Genomic DNA, 25,702 nt, shown 5'->3' with positions numbered 1-25,702 from the left:
CCCCCCTCCCTCCTTCTCCTTCTTAAAATTTGCATTTTTTTCCTCGAGAAAATTTTCTTGCAGAGTGTATTTATACATTTGACACAGATATGTTATTTGGAATGTAACCAAATGGTTAGAAAATCTCAGCTTGAAAACTAAATAAATGAGAGTAAAAGACCAAGAAATTCTGGGAAAAGGAAGAGCGCAGAGGCACCTGATCTAAGAGAAACTGAAAATCTGTTTGAGCTGTCATTGGCATTGTAGCGTTTGGAGCAGAATTTAGTTAAAAAAACAAGTTGCTTGAGGATACTTAGTCCTCCATAAGCACATGATGCATTCGTGTTTGTATCCAATTCCATGTATGTGAGTTACATATATGTTAAGCCAACACAAACTGATGGGAGATGATGCATTATTCAGTAAGGCAGAAAAGGCAAATCAAGCCATCTGGTAGCTGGTTCCTCCTAAACTTCCTTCATGATAGCTGCTCCTCTACCAGACACATAGTTTTCTTTGGAAAGCATTTGAAGACTTAGAAGGCAATGATTTCTACCTTTCTTCATGCTTTAAATGGATAACAAGCCAAGCCTTTTGGTAGGGGTAGGGCATGGAGTGAGGACTTCTAGGGATCCTCTTGGCCATCAGAAGTGGTGCTCGAGCAAAATGTCAGTGGTGCCTGACGTGACTGTGTGTCAAACTTCAGGAAAGGCCTTTGTTGTCTGGGCCAGTCAGATGGCCAGTATGTAAAGATAGCATCATGATCTAAGTTAGATACCTGGGATCTATGTTAGAAGAAGATAGACTTTCATTAACTGTCTTCTGACTTGTATATTGTGTGGTATGTGAGTGGGCACACACACTCTCTCTCTCTCTCCCTCTCCCTCTCCCTCTCCCTCTCCCTCTCCCTCTCCCACTCCCTCCCCCTCTCCTCCCCTTCCCCTCCCCTCCCCCTCTCTTTCTCAAAAAATGTAATTAAAAAGATGTTAGTTGTTACAGAGAGCAGGGAAGTAGCTTCACCTATAGGTGCAGGTAGCACTGAAATGGATAGCATTGCCTGTCAAAATCATTTCCAACCTTCTCTGGATAAGAAAATATGGAGGTACCTGACAGGAAGTGGGACCTTGGCAGGAGGAGTCTCCCTCAAAGCACGTGGTGCCACCTACAGCAGCTGCAGTAAACCCCAAATCTAGAGCATTGCTCAGATGGAGTAGACCTTAGTTGTTATAGTAACAGCTTTCACACGAGAGCTGTGAAGGCCAAAGTACAGAAGTGTCCACATGCTCAGCTGTTGAACCGGATCGTTTTGTCCTTAGAGATGGGCAGGCTCCACCCCAGAGGTACAGGCGATAGCTACCATTGTCTCTGTTGTTTGAAGAAGTCTGTGGTAGCTATAATGAGCCAGATCAAAGATGTAAGCCCTAGTCAGTTATAGTAAGAGGCTACGATAAAGCTGCTTTGGACACTTACAGATATTTCCTGTGATTACCACCATAGTATTGTATGTACATTTAATTAAGTGAGCTGAAAGAAGGAGGAGGAGAAGAAGAAATAAGGAGTCATTTCTGGGTACATTTTTAAACAACATAAAGCTCAGAGGGCCGGAAACACACACACACACACACACACACACACACACACACACACAGAGACAGGTAGAGACACAGAGACAGAGCAATCAATATGAGATAAGCACTCTCTACAGATGTCTATTTTATTAACCTTTATTGTGGTTCTGGGGATTGGACCTAGAACCACCCTAGCGCACTAAGCTACACAAATCCCTGCTCTGCCCTTCCATCGTTTGGCATTAGTGTTTGACAGAGGGGTCAACAGATGTCTGCAGAACTTACCTAAAGACGTTGCTCCCCAGTTAGCAAGATAAAATTGTTACAGTTACCAGCAGCTCTGAAGGAACCCATTCTGAAACTAGACTTGATCAAGGATGAGGAAGGCTTCAGATGGGTCACATCTATGTTATGTGTCTTTAAGTTGAGTTGATGTGTACAAAAATGACATTGGATTGACCCAAATTGTCCTTTGTATTGTCTTAGTTAGGGTTTCCATTTCTGTGATGAGACACTATGACCAAGGCAGCTCTTATAAAGGACAAAATTTAATTGTAGCTGACTTACAGTTTCATTGCAGTTTCTTACAGTTCATTATTGTCATGGTGGGAAGCGTGGCAACATCCAGGCACAAGTAGTACCAAGGAGCAAAGAATTCTACATCTTGATCCAAAGATAGCCAGGAGGAGACTATGTTCCACACTGGGCAAAGCCTGTCTATAGGAGACCTCAGTGTCTGCCTACACAGTGTCATACTTCCTTCAACATCATCACACGTCCTCCAATAAGGTCATACTTCTTAATAGTGTCGTTCCCTATGGCCAACACATGAACATTCAAACACATGAATCCGTGGGGTCCGTACCTGTACAACCCACCACAGTTGTACGAGGATAGGAATCTAACTTTACTGGTTTGTTTTCATTTTTAAGACAGGGTCAGGCTAGCATCAGACACCTCTGATTGTTGTGCACTGTGAGCCTAGGGAGCTAGATAGCTATTTTGCTATTCCACTGTTACACATCACTAATTCATTTTTGGTTTTAATGCTTAGCAGCTCATGTGCCTGAAATTTAGCATTTCAAGAAGGATTTGTCTTGTCCACTTGTTTTCATCTGAGGTTCCTGGGAGGAAGCTTTGGTTAGTTAGTGTGATACATATGACCTTGAGCAGTGAAAATTTCATTTCCCATACTGACATACTCACAAATAATAAGCTAGTAATTAAAAGGGTGCTAACCTCTAGATTTTACTTCAGATATTCTCTTATTTAAAGGGGGAGGGCAAACCTTTGATTGGTACTTTTATTTCCCTGTTGAGGACCAACAGCACCTACGAAGGCTAGCACAGATTCTTGAGAGCATCTCTGTGTGTACCTTCTAGAAGCCTGGAGATGGATCTCTTCCTCTAGAATGTGTTTCAGTTTCTTATTCCCTCTGCCTCATAGTATCTTTCACTTTCTCAACCTTGCCTACTCATCTCTTCTCTTTTTCATTCTTTCCAGCTTAGTCCAGGGGGCTCATTCTGTTCCCTCCATGTTTTAAATAGCTTATGCTGTGGCCTCCCCTTCCTCTTGTGTCTTGTATTTGGATCATAGAGCCGTACTCCAGGGCGTGCTTAGGTCATCCCGCTGGAGTTTGTGCCTTGGATTTGTGTGGCCTTTTCTATCCTCATACTTTCTCTGTCCCATTCTGCTGTGTAGAGCTGTAGTGAAAGAGAAGGAGAGTGAGTGTGAGTGTCTGATGTGACCCCAGCTGTCCTCAGACTCACCATGTAGTCTAGGACAGTCTTGATCCTCCTGCCTCCACCTCCCAAATGGCGGCGTTGCCTGCATGCCTGTCATGCTCAGCTCTTTAGAGCTGAGTTGTAGTTTGAGGCATTCTCCTTTTTCTTCCTTCATTAAACTCTTTAAGAACTCACATGCTACTGAGCCCCTCCCCGCCCATACTGGCCGCACATGGCATTTCTGAATGAGCCAAGGCTGTTTCCATAGCAAACGCTCATTATGGAAGCAGCATGGTAGGGGTTTGACTTTCCAGCTCATCTCCATGAACTGCTTTTCAGTGTGGCTTCCTAACTTGGATTAAAATGCACTGAATTGCCCAACCAGCAGGTGCTTCCATATTCATGAGTAGATGTAAAACCATCTGAAGCCACTTAGACATGAATGTTAGTTTATTCATTCTTACAGTCTTACTTCTTCAGTATGGAAAAGTATGAATTATGAAGAGAGAAAAAAATCTCCAAAAATAATCACACATAGTTTTAAAAAAATGTCTACTGAAAAGAAGGATAAAAGAATTTTTTCCCCAAGGATTTTTTTGTTATTGTTTTTTATATTTGTGACTTTGGTTTTTACTGTATCCCCCTTCCCTGCCTATTGTGGGGACCAAACCTCGAACCTCACCTTACAAGCTCCTCCACTGAGCTAAACCCTCAGTCCTGGTTGGGAACATTTTTAAGTCATGAAACTGGCCAGTGACCTGACTTTACTGTGGTTCAGTGTGTGTTTTCTCCTCTTGCCCTCTGTCTTACATAAGCTGCACCTTGCTTCCATGCCTGTGGGTGTTATCCAGTACTGTCTGACCTGCCTTTCAATTGTGCCATGATTCCTTGGTGGATGTATAATTTACTGCAGACTGCTACATTCCAGAGACCTGCTGTTAGGAACACATGAGTTAATGAGCTGACATTTTCCTTATTTAATGACAGTGACTGAAGATCAAAAAGAAAGTGGCCGACTAGATGGAGCTTGAGGAGAGGGCAGAGTTAATGTGGAATCCATGGTGTGAAAGACTTATTTGGCTGGAAAAGCTGCTTTTTAGTGACTTTAATTGATACTAGGAGAACCTTTCTGTTAATGATTTTGAAGGTCTAAATACTGTTTGTCTGTACCCCCACATACACACACACACACACACACACACACACACACACACACACACACACGTGTATTCTCACATGCACCCTCTCTCCCATACTAGTAAAGCCTTGGTACTTAGTGTTAGTCACTATTATTTCTATTAAAAATGACCTCATCAAAAAAAATGACCTCATCAGTTCCAGGCGATCTAATAAACTCCTCTTAGATTTATAAACCCCCTTTGAATGCTTAAAGTAAAAAACAAAACAGAGGGGCCTGAGATTTTTATATTTAGTCTTCCAGACTGGTTTTTGGTAGGTAGACATGAAAATTGGCATTCATATCCTGAAATAAATAGGTCTTGGTTCATTCATGTACCAGAGAGATTTTTTTATAGCAAGGTGAATAATTGGTCAATGTTGTTCCCTTTACTTTTAGGTTGATGCCTTTCCTCCCAATGGCTATGGCTTATATAACATAGTGGGGAACGCATGGGAGTGGACCTCAGACTGGTGGACTGTTCACCATTCTGCTGAGGAAGCACTCAACCCGGTGAGTATCTTGTAGAATAGGCTTGTATCTTGATGGGGTGACACTTGTCCTCTAAGCAGACAACAGCAAGGATTTCATGCACTGGTCTTGACATTAACCTTACATTTCCCTAAAGGACTACCGTGTATATATCTCTTGTTTCAGCTTTAGAGCCCTTTATAAAAGTATCTTACTTTATGTGCCAGTGGATTGTGACAATGCTAACTATTTTGGGGATTTACCTATGCTTCATCTCATAAATTTGAGCAAAGTGTATTATTATAAATAGCTGCAACATTCATTAATGTTTTAATATTAACTCTTAAGATACATATTTTTCTGTTCAATATTAACTGTTAAGATGTTTTTTTTCATGGAACCTGGAGTTGGAGTGTGGCGAAATGTATGCTGTCCCTTGCAGGGATACCTATTGGGTCTCTGGCCATCTCTAGCCGGTGCTCCACCAGAAACCAAGCCACACACATCCTCTCCCACTAAAACCAGACAAGGCAGCCCTGTGGTGAATGGATACCACAGTTAGGCTACAGCTTTAGAGAAAACTCTGCTCCAGGTTTTGGGGACCCCACATGAAGACTGAGCTGCATGTTTGTTACATGTGTGCCGGGAGCCTTGTTCCAGCCCGTCTGGTTCTTTGGTTGGTGGCTCAGTGTCTGAGAGCTCCCAGAAGTCCAGGTTAGTTGGCTGATCCTCCTGTGGGGTTCTTATCCCCTTCATTGGCAAATTCTTTGCCTCTAAAACCATGCTCTCCAGTACCGTAAAAATTTTGATACGAGCATGTGTTTGGACAGTACCTCCTTTACAAAGAACATCTCTGAATACTTGTTGTCTTTGAACACATTGGGAATGGATATTCATCAAGCTGACTGAAGAACAGTATTAAAACGAGCCCCACTGGTAATGCACAGAAAACAATGATAAAGAACATTAATTCTTCAGTTGCTTCTCATTCAAAGGTTAGCCAATTTAGAGTTACTGAAAAACCTGTTGGACTCCATGCCTCAGAACATTTTCAGACTGTTCGGATAAGTTTCTGTTTGATATGCTTAATTTGTTTTCACAGAAAAATATGAGTGCTGATCATGAATAATCTAAAGATATATATCTACTTTTTCAGGAGTGCAAATGAAAAAGAAGAATTCTTTAGAAACTCTACCTGCCCTTTCTTTTCCTTTCTGGCAGGACTGGTAGATGTAATGGTCAAACAACCTGTGTCTCCAAGTGAGAATAAGATTGTGTAAACTTGGGGAGTCTGTACTAGGAGCAGCCGCTCTCCCCACTGGCAAGACGTGACTTGGCGTTTGCTGTCAGAGGCAGAAATAGATTTTCCCTGTAAGATTAAAGCATCTGCATGCTTGGAAGGGGCTGTGCAAGGCTCCAGAATCTTGGCAAGTTGTGAATGTATCTATCTGAGCTTCTGGTGTGGAGCTCAGAGCTCATTGGCTTTCACTTCTGTAATGGCCTGACTTTCTCCTCAGGATTTGTAGAAGAATTCACATTTTTCCTTTCAGCTGTTGCAGACTATTTCCTTATGTCACTCTTGTTCTGTGAAATTGTCCCATTTATTCTAGTCTTTTTCACATGGCCTCTTTTGCTTTCTGATTTGTTGGGGTTATAGTTCAACCATTTTGAGAACTAAACCCCAAATCATTGATGCCATCATGGGGATCTTCATAGCTCTCTGTCTGCAGTCGACACGGTGTCATCAGTGTCTGTCGTCAGTCTCCCGGGTGAACTCCTTGCCTTCGCTCTGTCTGCTGCCTTGCATCTTGAATGGTCTTTGTGCAGACTAAATCTAATACTGATACTTTCCCACTCAGATTCATGCATATGCTCCCACTCCCTCCCTCCCCCCTCCTCCCTCTCTCTCTTTCTCCCTTTCTCCCTCTCTCTTCCTCCTTCCCTTTCTCTCTCTCTCTCTCTCTCTCTTTCTCTCTCTCTCTCTCTCTCTCCATCCTTCTTTTTCTCCCTCCCCCTTCAGATAGTCTTATTGCATATCCCAGTCTTGTTTAGAACTCACTATATAGCCCAGGCTGGCCCAGTATACCTGGTTCTGAATGGCTTCTTACTGTCTGTAAAATAAAGAAATAAATATGACTCTGAAAGCTAAAAGATGTTCTTTAGACAAAACTTTCAGTTCCTTTTAAAACTTTTAACTATGAAATGTTACGTAAGTCCAGAGAAATAAAAAATATGATAATTGGAACCTATGTAGCTGTTTTTCTCTCTTTTTAATCAAAGAAAGAAGATAAAAGAACAAAAGTTGTTTTTATCAACATTTGGTGTTGTCAGTATTTGACACTTTCAGCAGTTCTGGTTAATGTTTAGTGCTATTTTACTGTGGTTTTCAGTCATTCAAAATATTTTTTTTACTCTTATTTCATATACACAAGTACTTTACCTGCATGGATGTGTGTGCACCAAGTGTGTGTGTTGTTTACATGGAGGTCAGAAGGGGGCATCAGATCCCTTGGAACTGGAGTTAGAGACTATTGAAAGCCGTGTTCGTGCTGGAACTCAAACTCCTGCCCTCTGGAAGAGGGGAGAGCATCACAGATGACCTGTTGCTCAGCCCCACAGTCGGCAGTTTGCAGTGTGTGCACCTGTTAAGAAATGTCTACCTATCATGTTTATCTTCGTCTCTTGTTCTTGTTGTTTGGCCATGTTTCGTTTTCATATGTATGTGATTATTTCTGACTGAATAACAGACCTCTCTTGTGGGAAACTGAGGTGAGTTTTGAGATCTAGCCGGTGCGATCTTTCTCTAGAGTCTTTACCTTTGTCTTTGTGTCATATTAGCCTAACCAGTTAGGAACTCAAGTGTCAGAAGCAGAGCTTTAGTCCTTCTCCAACCCATTGCCAGTTCGTCAAGGCACCGTCTGGGAGACCAGGGGATCCACCATGGAGACTCCTTGGAGGGGTCTGCAAATTGAGTTTTCTTAGGCTTTCAGCAGGTTGGAAATTGTCCAGTATCTGCTGCCATTTGAATCAGCAGATCCCTAGGGAATTCTGGGATTTGGGCTCCGCAATTCTTGCAGCTATAGAGGCTCCTCTGGCTTGACCAACTCCTATTTTTCTCTGAGGGTCTAACTTGTTTGCCTTTCTTCTAATGGCTTGCATATCGTTAGTGCTTGGCACAGAACCTGGAGTATAACCATTAATCCCACAGCATTGCCTGTGCCAGAGACTTAGTCCTGGAAGACTCCAGCCGCTGTCCAGATTCCAGGTGGTTCAAAAGCAAAGTTAGAAATAGACGTCTTCATGGAGAATTTTGACCCTGAGTGCCTATGTAAACATTTTGACCCAGAACCTGACCTCTTTAGTGATTGTGCTCATGGTAGCTCCAGGACTAGCTTATAGCAAATAGTTTTAAAACTGCCTTGGAGAACTTAGTTTTCGTCAGCTTTCCCTATCTATGCACAGGTTATTCAGGAAATACCTTTTTCTTATTCAGTTGCTTCTAGGGAGCAAAAGTTAATCATTAGTTTCTATTTTATTGGGCTGTCATCTATGGCAAAGCAGTCTGTAGAAACAGCCTGGCATACTTTGTACACAGAGTTCTAAGAGAAAATGAGATATCTGGCTGTGTGCCATGAGGATCAGCTCAGCTTGCTTTTTTTTTTTTTTTGTGCGTCTGTCCATCTGTCAGTCCTCTGTAGGTACTTGCAGAGCATCCATACAGACAACCCAAAGTGTGGCCATTTGCTGCATAAAATGTACAAGCTAAAAAAATTATTTGTATTTTTTCTTTCTCATTTGCTTACATCTGGGCCTCATATTGTCTGAAACAATAGGTAATGCATTAAAAAAAATGTAGAGCTAAAAAAGGTAAGAGATTATTTAATGTTCTGATTTCCTACGCTTGCTGAGTCACTATGGCTCCCAGGTACCATGCTGCTATGCCGCTGATGACGTGATGGGATAGTAGGATTTGTGGTATCCTTCTGATTCTAAGAGGAGCACAGTTGTATCTAAACAGGGCTGGTTGTTTGCTTGCTTGTTCTGAGACATGGTCTCATTCTGTAGCCCAGACTGGCCTTAAACTGAAATCTTCCAGCTGTGAGTTTAGGAATGTACATCATGTCTGGCTCAGACAGCTATCCATCTTCCTGCCGAACCCCCAGCGAGAGAGTTCTAGTCTTGGAAATATCTAGTGTGATTTGTATTTTTCTAACTCCACAATAATGGGATCTTTATTAACTGGAGTGTACCTGAGCTTCCTTATGTATGTATTGGGAATAAGTGTACACACCTGATGAGCTTGCTGGGAGATTTGGCATCTTAATGTGAGGAAAGCCGTCCCATTCCTGTGTCTCAGAGTATTGCTTTCCTCTTGTTGTGCTTCGTCTGTCTAGTTAGAATGCTGCCTGCTCCTCTCAGCTGAGCTAATGAGGATGTTAGCCTGTGCAAGCAAAGGGAAGGAAACTTGTGCTGGAATACAGCTTGCTTGCTCTTCTCACCCTCTTAGCTTTGGTTGGTCCAGCCTTTAGCATCCTTACATGCAAACCTTGCTCATGCTTCCATGCTGTCACAGTCCACACACCTGCTTCCTCTCCTGCCTGCCAAGGCGTAGCTAGACATCTGTCTGCTTTCTTTCACCGTGGGTTTTGACCATATATCACATTATATAGCTCCGGGCAGTTGGGAAGTGTGTGTCTTTTCTCTGGCCTGTTTTGATGAGGTAGGGAATTGATCAGGGAGGCTATATGCTCATCCTTTCTGCCTTCTGTGGCATGGAATGTTTGTTCTTTGCTTGTTTTTAAGGACTCCTCTCTGAACCCTTACCTATCTGCACAGGGCACACTAAGTAAATTGGAGCACATACCAGTCTTCTGGTCTGAGAGCAGCATGAATAGTAACTTTGCTGACTTACTGCATCTGCCCAGATACTTCTTCACTATTGTTTAGTTGTTCTTAGGGTTCAGGCTGGCTTTACTTTGTAAGTCCTAAATGCTATACTTGATTTAGGTCCTAAGTGCTATGTTGATTGTCTCTCTTCTGTGGCCTCCTACCACTGCATGTAGAACAAAACCACATGCTGCTGACTGTCTGTCTGTCCCTCTCTGTCTGCATGATGCCTTAGTCTATCTAGGCTTCATTCCTAGGCATGTTCATTCATGAAGCATATATCTAGTGCCTAGTCTGTCCTAGAAACAGAAAGCTGCTTTGGAATTTTTACTTGCTAGAAGACCTTTGTTCATGTGTCTTTGGTGAGAATGTTCTGGAGTATAAGAGTTCAAAGTGAAAAAAAGTGTGGTTGTTTTTAGTAGTTAACAACTAATGTGACTACAAATAAGCTTCATGAATGCCAAGAGCAAAGCAAGGTGGTTGTACTGTTGGCTTCTTGCGACTTTCAAAAATCATTTTCTGTGTGTGGAAGGTCATATGGGAGGGATGAAAAGGAAGAGAGAAATGTAATTAAATTATAATCTCAAAAATCAAATAAAAATATAATTTTAACTTTGTCCTCGTAGAAGCTGGAAATCTTTCTGGAGGAAGTGCTTGTGGGTATCCACTGCTGTTTGTGGTTCTGCTGGGTAGAGCTTTTCATACAGCACAAAAGAACTACTGAGGCACAGAAGTCAGTGTGGATGTCTACAGTTATAATATCTGGCACCTTTGACTACATTTGCAAGTGCGTTATGGGGGGCGGGTAGGCGTTCTTAAGTGAAAGGGTGACGGCCATTTCAAGTGCTGAGATGACATTTGTGTCCATCTTCATAATAAACACTGCTCCCACTTCATCATTATAGCTCTTTCTCAGAAGCTCCTGTTGTGACTTCCTGAGCAGGGAGTGGGACACTAAACAGTATCCTCCCTGCCTTCTTTGTCAGGGAATTCAGCCATGCAGGCTTCACTGATAACCCCGAAAACTGAAGAAACTCCTTCCCAGCAGGAACTCTCCAACACCTGGGCCAGAAAGTTGCTTTATGGAGCCTTCTGTCTGAAGGTGCTGTGTCCAGCCAAACGCTCCCTGAGAGTATTAACTCTCTGGTTCTTACTCTGCTTTCTCCTGACCTGAAAGCTTTTCAGGTTCCCGAAGGCTCCCATGGCATTTGCCTCTTAGTCTTCCTTTTTCTGGGTAAGTATCTCCCTTTCTTCTATTATATCTGGTGTAGCTTACAATTCAGGGCAGCTCAGTTACCTTCTGAACCGCATCAGTGGGGAAAATGTCCAGAGCACATACCGAAGCACACTGAATTGCTTGGAGCTTGAAGTATTTAAATTTTGGACCTTGGAAAATTTATGAATACATTTTTCACTATCTCAAGAGTGGAATCCAAGTGTGCATGTGAAATGCTTCCATATCATACACAGCTCACACAATAGCCTGGAGGTGATTTTAAATAGTATTTTAAACAAATCTGAATATGAAATAGCTTATGCAATTGAGCCATCAGCCTTTCAGAATACTGATATTTGAAAAAAAAATTATTTTTATACCGGAGGGTAGCTTTGGGTAGAGGTGTTCAGCTTGTAGCAGCTTCCCTTTCAGGAGAGCTGTCTGTTTGTAAGTGGAGAGGACACTGAACAGAGGGCCTGAAGTGAGACCTCTGGAGCGTTAGAGTCAGGCCACATTGCCACAGTTCTCACTGGGTTATGGAGCTGTCCCTGCTGTGAGGGTTGACACAGGGATACAGTAGACAGGCCTTGCTGTCAAGAAGGTTCTTTGGAGAAAAGCGTTGGATGCTAAGCAAATCAAGGTCCACTGTGACAAGATTTCCTGTGTGTGTTGGAGCCTGGATGAACTGTTTGTTCTTGACGGTGGGAGCTGTGAAAAGGTCTCTAGAAGAGGCCCTTCAGGTGATGGCAGCACATCACCCTGCTTCAAGTGGGATCCAAAGATGAGAATGGCACCACCAGGCCTTTTAAGGAATTTAGGAGAAGCAAAGGTCCCTGACCACATTGTTTACAGTTCCTTTAGGGCCGCAGTCATTGCTGCCTTCAGTTTACCCTCACCCCTGAAGCACAGCACCTTAGCTCTCCCCATGTGTGAACACACTTGTTTCCCCATCTCCTGTTTTGCCTTTGTATTCATACCTCCTTATGGGAGAACTAGCAATGGATGTAGATTTCTTTTGGTTAACTGTTAGTGACTTACAAATTATGTTCCTTACTTCCGTCTACTCCATCAAAGGGCTTTTAGGAGCTCTGTCTTTCATAGTGTATGACACCTGATAGGGCTAGCAATGCTGAATGAGAAGACCAGAGTTTGCCAGTGGGTGCTTTGTTGTTCTCAGTAATGCGCTTTCTGTTGTACTCAGTAACTACCGTGGTTAAATAATGGAGGTCAGAAGCTTTGTCTCTATTTGCACTGTTTAAAACGCTACAAGGCCAGAGGTGGTGACTCATCCTCGTTGGGCTTACTAGTCCTTCATCTGTTGTCACGGTTGGTTTTGTCAGCTTGACAAAAAGCTAGAGTTTCCTGGAAAGAAAAACTCCAATTGAGAAATGTCTCTATCAGATTGGCCTGTAGGCCAGTCGATAGAATGGATATCTTTTTAATTGATGATTGATGTGGAAGGGCCCAGCTCACCGGGGCTCACACCACCCTGAGCGGGGGGTCCTGGACTGTGTAAGAAAGCAGGCTGACTGAGCCATGGAGATATGCCAGTGAGCAGCACTCTTCTGCTTCAGGTCTTCCCTTGAGTTTGTGCCCTGACTTCCCTCAGTGATGTTGAGAGTTGTAAGTGAAACCAGCCCTTTCTTCCTCAGGTTGCCTTTGATCACTGTGTTTTATCAGAGCAGTAGAAACCCTGACTAAGATATCTGTAAGTTGCATTAAGGATGTAGCAAGAACAGGCAAAGTGGGCAACTATTGCTGTTGACTGGGAGAGTAGACAGCTATTGAAGATGGTACAGCTAGTGGTCTAGCAGTTAGGAGGATAGCTTGTAAATGATTCAAGTGGAGGTCTGTATACAGGTATCAGTGGGTGATGTAGTAGCTTTGGGGTAAGAGGATGAAATCCTTTGATTCTACTTCCTGCTCTGTGAAAGAAAATGAACCAAAAATTCAACAGCATATTCTTGTATTAAAAAGAAAGGTTAGCACGCTAAGCCCTGTGCCTGCAGCATAGTCAACACTCAGCAAATGAGAGCTAATTAGTCTTTCTAAGCACCCCTGAATGGGAATGTTTCCTTTTTCTAATTCTTCTCCTCAGAAACACTTTTCTTTCTTTCTTCCTTTCTTCCTTCCTTTCTTTCTTCCTTCCTTCCTTCCTTTCTTTCTTTCTTTCTTTCTTTCTTTCTTTCTTTTTTTCTTTTTCTTTTTCTTTTTCTTTTTCTTTTTCTTTTTCTTTTTCTTTTTCTTTTTGATAGGCCAGCTCATATTACTGACCTGTGTTTGTTGAGCAGCACTACTGGGCACTTGGTCTGAGCTAGTGGTAAACATCAGTATCACAGGCCTTGGCCCGCAGATGCTAAAGCCCGGCTATGGACCCTGACCGTTCACACAGCATTGGGTGGTTTTTCCCCACTGGTGCATAGACCTAGATCTAGCCTAGAAGCTAGACCCCAAACCCAAGTGCAGAGATTCCTTTGTAAGGTGTTTTATGCCTTTGTCCCTTTCTGAATCTAAATAGGCTCGTGGGGACCAGCAGAGACGTTCAGAGCCTCTGACTTTTGGCCCCTTAGTCATGTCTACAACTCTGACAGGAGGTGACATTGAATTCTGGGTGAAATTTGGACTTAGATCTTGGGTCTTTTGCTTGGGCCTGCTTTGTCTAATTTTGGTATGAATGGAGAATGGGGTTACAGCTTAGCACGTACTGAGGGCCAGACTGTCTCCACCAGACTTGTCATCTCTGTGGGCCTCTTGACCATCTCTTCATATCTGGAACTTCAGTGGGTAGATGGTTTTTCTCAACATTTCAGTCAATCACCCAACATGCCACATTACTGTGTGGTATCCACTGTACTCTGAAATCTAATACATGGATTTTTTTTTTAATAGAATGCCCTTTCTTTATTCTTTGTCAGTTTCATACATGTAAACAGTGTATCTTGACCACGTTCATTTCAAACTCCCCTCTCCCATTTCTCTTGGGCACCCCTAATCCTCACCCCATCTTATGAGCACGCCCACCAGTAACCCAGTGGGTTCAGATACTGTTTCCTGTTGTGTAGAATGATCTTGTTGACTTGGTCCTATACAGGCAACTTCTATCTGCAGTGAGTCATGTCACATCCAGAAGGCAGCATTTCACAGCTGCCTTTTCCGTTCACTGGCTCTTTCATTCTCTGTCCTCTGTTTGCTCATGTCTCTTGAGCCTCAGGTGTGGGAGGCAGAGGCTGTTGGGATAGATGTCTCATTTATCATTGAGCCCTAAATAGTCACGGATTCTCAACATTTTGTCAAACCTTACTTTTTTGTTCTACATTTGTGGGTGGAGCTCTGTTTTATTATTCTCAGTAGTCAAAAGAGATCAGCATATGTTAGATTCTTACCTACAAATTTTTTCTTTATAATTTCTTATGTATGATCAATTCATACTTGTGGACATTTTCCCTTGAGTACTGATCAAGCAGAAGTGGAATCATTGCAGAAAGCAGCCATCACTTCCAGCTAGAAGCAGGCCTCCATGCTAGCTTATAGGTTTGTGTTCATTCTCTTTTGAGTTTTGTTTGTTAGTTTGAGATAGGATTGTATGCAGCCCAGGCTGGCCTCTGTATAAAACTGATGATATGATTGCTCCATGGGGGAGGCTTTTATTGTAGATGTGTGAGACAGAACAGCTGGAGGCTTCTGGAAGAGTCCAGAGCAGTAAGAGAAAGATGTAGACTAAACATGGCCATGAGACCTGGCCTGGGCTGTGAGAGAGGGGAGAACAGCAGGGAGTAGAGAAAACATAATAGAAAAGGCAGGAGCAAGAGAGGGAGAGAGGAAGGGAGGAAGGGAGGGGGAGAGAGAGAGAGAAGAGGAAGAGGAGGAAGAAGAGAGGAGAAAGGGGAGAGAGAAAGGGAGGGAGAGAGAAAGGGAGGGAGAGATAGTGATAGAAATAGAGATAGAAAGATTGATAGATAACAGATAGAATGACTAGCAGGGTTATAAGGAGAAGGAGTAGCAATGAGGGGAGGGAGTTTAAGGTAGAGGAGGAGGTGAGAAGGGCTAGATGCTAGCTTGGATGTTGAAATGTGCTACAGATACTTATGATACTGAGAGAGCCTGGAAGCTCTAATCTGTTTTAACATGCTAATAGGCACCATAGATAGCCATTTGTCCCTTCTGCCAGTGATAAGGAAAAGGAATCCATTTGATAGAGGGGAACTGACTTTACAAGTTCCTGAGGAATGCTGGCTTTTATGTAACCACCAGAAATCTTCCTAATATCCATGCTGAGCCCATTTCTGGATATTTGGACTGTCTTTTGGAGTTTGGGGAATTGGAACTTCGTTTGGACCTAACAGCTTCTATCCCTCTATGTGGCTGAAGATGGTGAACTTGGTTTTGGTTTGTTGTGTGTGTGTTGCTGAAGATGTAACCCAAGACTTCATACACGCTTGGGCAAACAATCTACCACTAAACTATACATGTACTTTGCCCTGTATTTTGGGTTAAACGAAATCATGTAGACTTGTGTAGTACTTTTAATGAAAGTGAAAGTCAAAGTGGCTGTGCATTGTTTTGATATAGGTTTCTTCTCTATGAGTTAGAGTACTTCCTCAAGCACATGTGTGTAAGTATTCTATCACTATATATCCATGTCCATCCATCCATCCATCCATCCATCCATCCATCCATCCATTCGTCTGTCATCTGTCTGTGTATCTGTCTGTCGATCTCTATCTCTCCTTCACTCCCTCCCCCACCTGTCTCACTCTCTCTACACACATCCACATAGACAGACGCACATGCATGCGAACGCACACACATCATATCCTTAAAATCTTTCTAACAGTGTAAAAGTAGGTCTGTGTTCTCGGAACTATTTTCATGGTGATTCATGGAATGGAGAGACATTCTGATTTCACCTGGCTTTTGAACCTCATTTGTAGTCAGGACTCAGTTCCAGGTTTTTCAATCTCCAAACTTGTTGAGGTTTACTGGACTTTTACGTGTTGTTTCAAATACAAAATACAAAGGGATACTTACTTCTTTGTAGTGATATTGTATCATAAACTACATATGGTAGGCCAGGAAGTGTTAAGAATATGAAGATGATTTAGGAGGGATGAATTGCTGTGTCATACAGCACCTCTTTCCAAAAGCAAAGGCAAGGTGGTAAATTATGCCTACAATTTTTAAGGTTCTGAATTTTGAAATTGGATTCCTGCCCTTCTTGCTGTCTCCATCTCTTATTTCTGTTAGGTTCTTATTAAAATTACTGGTGTGGCAAATTGTTGGGTTTTGTTGTTGTTTTAACTCTGGCACCTAACTTGTTAATGAAGGATAAAGTAGCAGTGTGTCATTCCATCTCCATAGCTTACTTGTAGTGCCTTCCCCCTGCCACACTGTGAGTCATTTGTTCTTTCCCTCAAGGCTCTGAAATAAAGCCTGATGAGAAAATAGAACAGTCAAATTATCTTTTCTTCTTAATCAGGTTGTACTGTGATTTTCTTTTTGACGTGGTTCTGTGGACCCATTTTTAATACATGTATCTGTACATCACACGTAACTCTAGTGTGAGTCCATGGAGGTGTAGCCCTTGGTATCAAAAAGTTCTGCATACACTGGTTCCATTAACTAACCTGAGAAATTGTACCAAAAACTGCCCAGACCTTTTGCTGTTATTATTTCTCAAACAATGTAGCATGATAGAGATTTGGCAAATGTCTGTTATACATGAGAAATTACATGTAGTCCTGAGAGGATGTCAACTTCATAGCAGGATGTGTATGTTATATGCCAACACTGCTCTGTTTTGCATAAAGGATATGAATTTGAGTTCCTCAGGAGGTCCTGGGTCCAATCTGCCCCAGATACTGAGGAATGTTGGTATTTTCATCTATTTAGCAATATTTATAAGAAATCTTCCTGTGTCACATTTATGTGTAAAGTTTTGGGCATTTGTAGACATAGCCTCTTTAATTCACAAAGGTACAGATGTTTAAAAACCAAGTGAACATGCCTAAGCACTTAGGAATGTGTGTCTATTTAATCATGTGTACGGACAAAGTATAGTGTGATGGTTGGAAGAATTTAGTTTTAAAGTTGAATCTTGTTGCAAGTCCTAGTGTAGCCATCCACTAGTTGAATAGCCTGAGGCTAGTTTTTAGTGCATTTGTTCAGTCTCTTTGTCTATCAGTGAAGAAATAGTAGCCTGGGCTGATGGGATGGCTCAGAGGGTCAGGTTGCTGCCATCAAGCCTGATAGCCTGAGTTTGATCTTATGTTGTGGAAGGAAAGAACAGACTCCTGAAGTTTTTCCTCTGATGTCCATGTGTGCCAGACAAATGGATCACTTAAAAATCTTACCTCTACAAAAGCACAAGGTCAGTTTGGTCTTAAACCCAGCGCAAAGTAACCAGAGCCATCTGACGATGAGCTAGACAGAAGCCAGCGCAGCACCACAAGGACCCGGGACCACAGAGCTCCGACCCTCACTCTTGGTCTTGAGGCCCCTCGTTTGTTAAGTGCAAGTGCTTCAGAGAGGCCCTTGGAGGTCCTGCCTCCACTTCCACTTCCGTTCCATGGGAGCGTGTAGCTATGCTCTTAGACCAGGCCTTTCCCACCCCATGCTGTGTCACCGCCTTGTTCACCCATACATGCACACACACACAATAAGTAAGAGGAATTGGAAAAAGTGAAGAAATGGTAGTCCTTTTCCAGCCTGATAAGAGGTTTCCATGGTACTATGAAGAAAATGTTTAGTGTAAAGGCTGGGTGTAGTAAGCTCTTTATAAATGCTAATTATAACTAGTGTTTCAAATGTAATCAAGTTGAAAAGAAATATTTGTAAGCTACAAGCATACACCTTACTCTGAAATCTAATACATGGAAGAGATTTTTTTTTTCTGGGCCCTTTTAGAGATGTGGAGAAGAGCTATGCCATCTGGTAGCATGCAGTTATAAATAACACTTCTTCCCGTGGGCAGCCTCCACTTCAAACCTAGTACAGGAAGTAAACACTGCATCTCATCCAGTGAGACAGTTCACAGCACTGGGCGCTTAGCACTTATCCACTTTCAGACTGTCCAAATAAAGTCATGGAAATCTTTAAGTAGTTCTTTGGAAATAATGTTGAAGTTAAAATACCATTTGGTATAAGCTAATTTTTATATTCTCTTCAGTTGATGAAGTATCATGCTTAGAACCCTATCTGACCTAGCTTGCAGGGCCAGGGTTATTACAGTGTTATTCTGAGAAGTAGAAGTGATGGACTTTGGAACAGGGCTTTAAGCCAGTGTAGCTGGTACCCTGTGATTTCTGTAGTTCAGTTTGGGTTCAACTGGAAGTCACCTTTCTTTAAGATGTATGAATTGTGGGCTGGAGAGATTGCTCAGCGGTTAGGAGCACTGACTGCTCTTCAGAGGTCCTGAGTTCGATTCCCAGGAACCACATGGTGGCTTACAATCATCTATAATGGGATCCAATGCCCTCTTCTGGTGTGTCTGAAGACAGCGACAGTGCACTTATATAAATAAGTACATAATAATAAGTACATAGTAATTTTATATAAATAAAATTTTAAATAAATCTTTTAAAAAGGATGTATGAATTGTTTACAATGAAAGAAACTCATTTCTATACACGTTAGTGTGACTCTGTTAGGATTGGACGGACAGAGATGTGTTGTACAGTATCAGCCCAGCTTTCTGAGCTTGAAGAAGCACCTAGACTTTAGGAGACACTGTCCACAGAGCAGTGTACTGCTTTTGTTAGACAATGGAAAAGCAGTTTCCTTGTTACAGAAATCCACATGACTTGTTTTCTTTCAGCAATGGCTGAAAAAAGCCTCTGTATTTAGGCTAACTGGTTTTTAGCACTTAGATTCTTCATATCCTTAATTTTTAAAATTGCCTCTTGTTTACCAGAGTGTGTATGTATATCCCATGGCTCATTTAGAACATTAAAACTATTTTCCTGGAGCCTAGCTGCACTCTTTCTTCTCTTCTTCCTACCTGGCGGAAGTGCAGAGCCTCTATGAAATTTGAAGCCCTTCAAAGAGGAATTTGAAGGAAGATTGTAGTTTTCTCACATCTTTGGAAGAATGGATACAAAGTTTCTCTGGAGGCAGTGACACAGCATGGGGTGGTAAAGGCCTGGTCTAAGAGCAGAGCTACACACTCCCATGGAACAGAAGTGGAGGCAGGACCTCCAACGGCCTCTCTGAAGCACTTGCACTTAAGAAATGAGGGGCCTCAAGACCAAGAGTGAGGGTTGGAACTCTGTGGTCCCGGGTCCTTGTGGTGCTGCGCTGGCTTCTGTCTAGCTCATCGTCAGATGTCTCTGGTTACTTTGCACTGGGTTTAAGACCAAACTGACCTTGTGCTTTTGTAGAGGTAAGATAGTGATCCTGTCCATCTTTTTTGTTTCTGATCTTCACTCCCCTTGCTTGCCAAATCCCCAATCACTGGCAGACAGTTACTCCACAGACATTTAAGTATAGAGTGGTCGCCATGGAGTCAGCAAATGTCTGTTGACATCCCCATTCTCAGACGCTGGTGAGTGCTCATGGGGAAGTGGTGAATAAAGCCCGTGCTGTGTGTGGGGGGGAGGGCGTCATGCTACCAGAAATATAGGTAGAACAAGGTAGCAAGTGCGAGTATGTCTCTTTTGTTTCTATCTCTTGTAGCTGCCATTCCTGCCTCTTCTTCCTTTTCCTTTTTTCTCTCCTTTCCCTTCCACTTCTTCCTTTCCTTTTCCTCGTCTTTTTATTTGCTGATGGGGAGGGTGTCTTAGTATATATCCTCGTGTGGCCACACACTTGTTATGTGTTACAGGCTGGCCCCGAACTTGAAATCCTCCTGCTTCTGTCTCCATGCAGTTATTACAGACATGTGCTATCATACCTGGTTCTGATACCACTTCTGACATCAAAGATGTATATGTATGTTTTCTACTGACGTGAAGTGTGTGTTATTTGGCTAGACCAGTTCTCCAACACCAGTGATCATCAACTCGGGAGTTCTAACATCAACTGCAGATCCTAGTGTTAGCTGAGACCCCACGAATTAAGATCTTAGTCTTCTAAGACTAAGTCCCCATTCCAGACACTACCCTGAAATAGGACAGCCAGGTGACTTCCCCTGACCTCTGTGTATTCATTCATTCATTCCCATAACCACTTACTCTAGCTTTTCATATATAAAAAGTTTGACGCTAGCCTGGGATATAGTGAGCCTTTCTTACCCTTCATTCTCCGCCCCCCTAAAACACCCAGTGGGGATGTGGGACAGGTAAAGCTAATCAGTGTCCTTTAAAAAAAAATGAACTGTTCGCTCATGGTTCTCCATGAGTTGTATGTAGGTCTTTTCCTGAAAAGAATCTGTAAAGGAAGGCATGTGTTCCAGCTGAGTCATTTATGGCAAAACTATGATGCTCTATGAGGTAGCCCACACAAAGCATGTGACTGAGTGGAGCCTGACAGCCTGGTCTTGAACCCTGGCCCCCCACCTGTCTGTGCCCTTGAGGCTTCTCACCTTGTCTCGTCCTTAATTCTTCATTTGAAAAATGGGACAAATGACTTAGTGTCTGCACATGCCTGTGCGGGCACAATCGTTAATAGTTCTTCCTTTGTCTTTTAAACATTTCTTTATTTAAACGATACAGTGTTACCCTATAATAATGATAATAATTGAATTTATTACAGTGGATGGCCACTTTACAGAAGTAAGACATAAAACAGTACTTAGATATAGTGTGAATGTGATAAGTATCAACCTCCAGGTTTACTTATATGCTGCTCATTCTGTGAGTAGAATTAGTATATTAAATACCATATTTTATATATTATTTCAGAAGCAAAAAATGTAGTTTTTTAGACAATGGAGAGCCATCCCTCCTGGTGTGAGTAACTTTCAAGAATTCTCTTCTTCTTTGACCTAGCATGAGTAGAACAAGTGGCACCAAGGAAATGGCTGTTCTCCTTCACCTCAAAAGTCAGTAGTTTGCCACTGCATGATTCTGTGCTTTTATAACGAGAACTCAGGAAGCTGTCCATTTGGTTTGTGTGTCTGATAAGCTGTGGTTCTAATTTCAACTTCCCTCTACCTCTAACCTTTCTGTGGCATCACCTTCCTCTTCCCTCTTCTCCCTCTCTCTCTCTCTCTCTCTCTCTCTCTCTCTCTCTCTCTCTTTTCTTTCTTCCCTCCCTCCCTCCCTCCCTCCCTGTTTTCCTTCCTTCCTTCCTTCCTTCCTTCCTTCCTTCCTTCCTTCCTTCCTTCCTTCCTTCCTTCCCTCCTCCTCTTCCTCCTCCTTTTCCTCTTCTTCCTCCTCCTCCTCTTCCTCCTCTTCTTTCTTTCTTTCTTTCTTTCTTTCTTTCTTTCTTTCTTTCTTTCTTTCTTTCTTTCCTTCTTTCTTGTTGTTTTGAAAGAGAGTCTCACAATGTAGACCATGCTGGCTTCTAACTCAGTGAGATCCTCCTGCCTCTGCCTCCCAAGTGCTAAGATTAAATGCATTTACCACCATGCCCAGCTTGAGTACCCTTTTCATTGATTCTTTCCTAAGGGAACAATTTCACATAATTCAAAAAGCTTTATTTTCAGTAAGGCTTTTATGTACTTGCCCTTAACATTCTCTTTTATGTCAGTACTGGGCATAAAATAATTATTGGAACATTTTATTTTGTACCTTGGGAAGAGACTCTGTGACACCTACAAGATGGTTGACTGTTTAGAGGCGAGGTAAGTTTGAAGGCTCCATGGTGTTCTGATAGTGTGGACTTTACTACCACATGGCCCTCTGTCCAATAGCTGTGAGCCTAGGACATGGCACACACTTCATTGCTCTCAGGCTTCCAAGTTCCTGATCTTTAAAGTAATACTTCCTGCTTTCAAGGTCATCATTGGAGATCAAGTGGGATAAAGATGGCTAGTGTACTTGCAGTAATTGTGATGTAAGACCATCATCGGACATTAATTGTTTTGCATTATGGGATGCTTGAAAGCAGAGTGCCTTTCCTTAAAGGGGGGTGAGGGAGCGACTGTTGTGATGGTCTGCCCCATCTCCCCAACTCTCAGAATGTTGAGACATCCTGGGTTACAACAGTGGTACTTTGCCTAAAAAACGAAGATGGCAGAAGTGACTGAAGAAACTTCTAGGAGCAGTGAGCAGAGCCTGTGTCCTAGTCACACACATGATGCCCCTATTGCTATGTTAGTATGCAGGCAAATGGATGATTTTTTTTTTTGCTTCCCTGAATTTTGGTCTGCTGGAACCTTACCTGTAGGAGTCCGTGTCATCTGCCAACTGGAAGGCTTGCCTAGAAGTCAAGTGTGCTAGGGAATCCAGGACTCAGTTAACCAGGGCAGGGGCAACTTAGCTCTCAATTCTTAGCACTCAACTGAGTGCACTTCTCAAGGTTGTAGAGAATTAAATCTCTCCCTTTAATCTCTGAATTCCTCTGCATTTAAACTTCTAAGGAAGTTTTTGATGACTAGCATTTGGGATCCTATAAGACACAGTCTTTCTTTTCATTTATTTTAGTTTAAACTTTTGTGTTCTTTGACTTTAAAAATGTTTTTATTTATAGAAAATTTGAAACATGCAAAAGTATAAACAAATATTCTGCTGAGCCCTGTGATCTTGGTAGTCAGCTTTACTAACTCTCAGCTCACAGCAGACCTTGTTGGCTCCATGATTGTTCCTTCTTGTCCCTAGTGATGTGAAGGAGGCACAGAGGGCTGTTGGCCGCATGTTTGAAGAGACCCCTGCAATAACTGCTTCAGATTTGTAGTTTACTGGGAATGGCTTAGTCTTCCTACTGACTTACAGCTTTTTTTTTTGTTTTGTTTTGTTTTTTTGTTTTTTTGTTTTTTTTTTTTTTTTTTTACTTTTGATACAAGGCATAATTTATTGAATATTGATACAAATTTGAATTATTTTTGACACACACAATGTGTGTATATATGTATATATTAACATTTATTTGATTTGGTGTACTTATATAATTCTTTTTTTTTTTTTTTTTTAATTTTTTTATTGGATGTTTTATTTACATTTCATATGTTGTCCCCTTACCCCATCCCCCACCCACCCAGGAACCCCCAATCCCCTCACACCTCCTCCTTCTTCTTTGTGGATGTAACCTCTATCTACCCCCCCACTCCCACCTCCCCACCCTCAAAACTCCCACCCCCTGGGGCGTCCAGCCTTCATGAGGTCAAGGATCTCATCTTCCACCTGTGCCCAGCAGGGCCCTCCACTCTTATATCTTCAGCTAAGGCCCTGGATCCCTCCATAAGTGCTCCCAGGCTGGTGGTTTAGACCCTGGGAGCTGTGGTTGGTTGGTATTGTTGCTCTCCTCATGGGGCCACAAATCCTTTCAGCTCCTTCAGTCTTCACTCTAACTCCTCCATTGAGAACCCCATGATCACTTCAATGGCTAGTTGTGAGCATCAGCCTCTGAATATGTCAGACTCTTGAAGACCTCTGAGGAGACATCCATATCAGGCTCTTATCAGCATGCACTTCCTGACTTCCACATCAGCATCTACCTTTGGTGACTGCACATGGGATGGATACTCAGGTGGAAAGTTCTTCAGACGGCCCCTCCTTCAGTTTTTGTCCCTCGCTTTGTCTCCATATTTGCTCCCTTGAGTATTTTGTTGCTCCTTCTAAGAAGGACCGAATCACCCCCACTTGGTCTTCATTCTTTATGGACTTCATGTGGCCTGTGAGTTGCATCTTGGGCATTTTAAGGTTCTGGGCTAATATCCAATAATCAGTGAGTGAATACCATGTGTGTTCTTTTGTGATTGGCTTACCTCACTCAGTATGATAATTTCTAGTTCCATCCATTTACCTAGGAACCTCTCAAATTCATTGTTTTTAATAGCTGAGTAATACTCCATTGTGTAAATATACCACATTTTTTTAATCCATTCCTCAGTTGAAGGACATCTGGGTTCTTTCCAGCTCCTGGCTATTATAAATAAGGCTGCTATGAACATAGTTGAGCATATGTCCTTATTATATGTTCGAGCACCTTCTGGGTATATGCCTAGGAGTGGTATAGCTGGATCCTCGGGTAATGCTATGTCCAATTTTCTGAGGAACCGCCACACTGATTTCCAAAGTGGTTGCACCATCTTGCAGTCCCACCAACAATGGAGGAGTGTTCCTCTTTCTCCACACCCTCGCCAGCATCTACTATCACCTGAGTTTTTAATCTTAGCCATTCTGACTGGTGTGAGATGGAATCTCAGGGTTGTTTTGATTTGCATTTCCCTGACGACTAAGGATGCTGAACATTTCTTTAGATGCTTCTCGGCCATTCGAGTTTCTTCTGTTGAAAATTCTTTGTTAAGCTCTATACCCCATTTTTTAATAGGGTAATTTGGTTGCCTGGAGTCTAATTTCTTGAGTTCTTTGTATATATTGGATATTAGCCCTCTATCAGATGAAGGATTGGTAAAGATCTTTTCCCAATTTGTTGGTTGTCGTTTTGTCCTATTGACAGTGTCCTTTGCCTTACAGAAACTTTGCAATTTTATGAAGTCCCATTTGTCAATTCTCGATCTTAGAGCATATGCCATTGGAGTTCTGTTCAGGAACTTTTCCCCTGTGCCCAAGTATTCGAGGCTTTTCCCCACCTTCTCTTCTATTAGTTTCAGTGTATCTGGTTTTATGTGGAGGTCCTTTATCCACTTAGATTTGAGCTTTGTACAAGGGGATAAGAATGGATCAATTTTCATTCTTCTACATGTTGTCCTCCAGTTGAACCAGCACCATTTGTTGAAAATGCTGTCCTTTTTCCACTGGACAGTTTTAGCTCCTTTGTCAAAGATCAAGTGACCATAGGAGTGTGGGTTCATTTCTGGGTCTTCAATTCTATTCCATTGATCTTCCTGCCTGTCTCTGTACCAATACCAGGTAGTTTTTATCACTATTGCTCTGTAGTACAGCTTGAGGTCAGGGATGGCGATTCCTCCCGAAGTTCTTTTATTGTTGAGAATAGTTTTCGCTATCCTAGGTTTTTTGTTATTCCATATGAATTTGAGAATTTCCTTTTCTAACTCTGTGAAGAATTGAGTTGGGATTTTAATGGGGATTGCATTGAATCTGTAGATTGCTTTTGGCAAGATGGCCATTTTTATTATATTAATCCTGCCAATCCATGAGCATGGGAGATCTTTCCATCTTCTGAGATCTTCTTCAATTTCTTTCTTCAGAGACTTGAAGTTCTTGTCATACAGGTCTTTCACTTGCTTGGTTAGATTCACACCAAGGTATTTTATATTATTTGCAACTATTGTGAAGGGTGTCATTTCCCTAATTTCTTTTTCAGTCTGTTTATCTTTCATGTAGAGGAAGGCTACTGATTTGTTTGAGTTGATTTTATAACCAGCCACTTTGCTGAAGTTGTTTATCAGGTTTAGGAGTTCTCTGGTGGAAGTTTGGGGGTCACTTAAGTATACTATCATATCATCTGCAAATAGCGATATTTTGACTTCTTCCTTTCCTATTTGTATCCCTTTGACTTCTTTTTGTTGTCTAATTGCTCTGGCTAAGACTTCCAGTACTATATTGAATAGGTAGGGGGAGAGTGGGCAGCCTTGTCTAGTCCCTGATCTTAGTGGGATTGCTTCAAGTTTCTCTCCATTTAGCTTGATGTTGGCTACTGGTTTGCTGTAAATTGCTTT

The 25,702-nt window shown here is 42.2% G+C and overlaps 1 protein-coding gene across 1 annotated transcript in view; it reads left to right on the top strand.

The window, feature by feature from the left end:
* Positions 1-25,702, top strand: part of Sumf1 (sulfatase modifying factor 1) — an 80,718-nt gene that overhangs the window by 34,130 nt on the left and 20,886 nt on the right. The window contains exon 7 of the mRNA XM_028773064.1: positions 4,848-4,961. Coding sequence (XP_028628897.1) covers positions 4,848-4,961 — 114 coding nt within the window. The remainder of the gene's footprint in view (positions 1-4,847; positions 4,962-25,702) is intronic.

The sequence above is a fragment of the Grammomys surdaster genome, unplaced genomic scaffold (assembly GCF_004785775.1).
Source record: "Grammomys surdaster isolate TR1022 unplaced genomic scaffold, NIH_TR_1.0 220, whole genome shotgun sequence".
Classification (NCBI taxonomy): domain Eukaryota; kingdom Metazoa; phylum Chordata; class Mammalia; order Rodentia; family Muridae; genus Grammomys; species Grammomys surdaster.
Note: the sequence above shows the minus strand (reverse complement) of the source record. Positions and strands in the feature narration are given on the sequence as shown.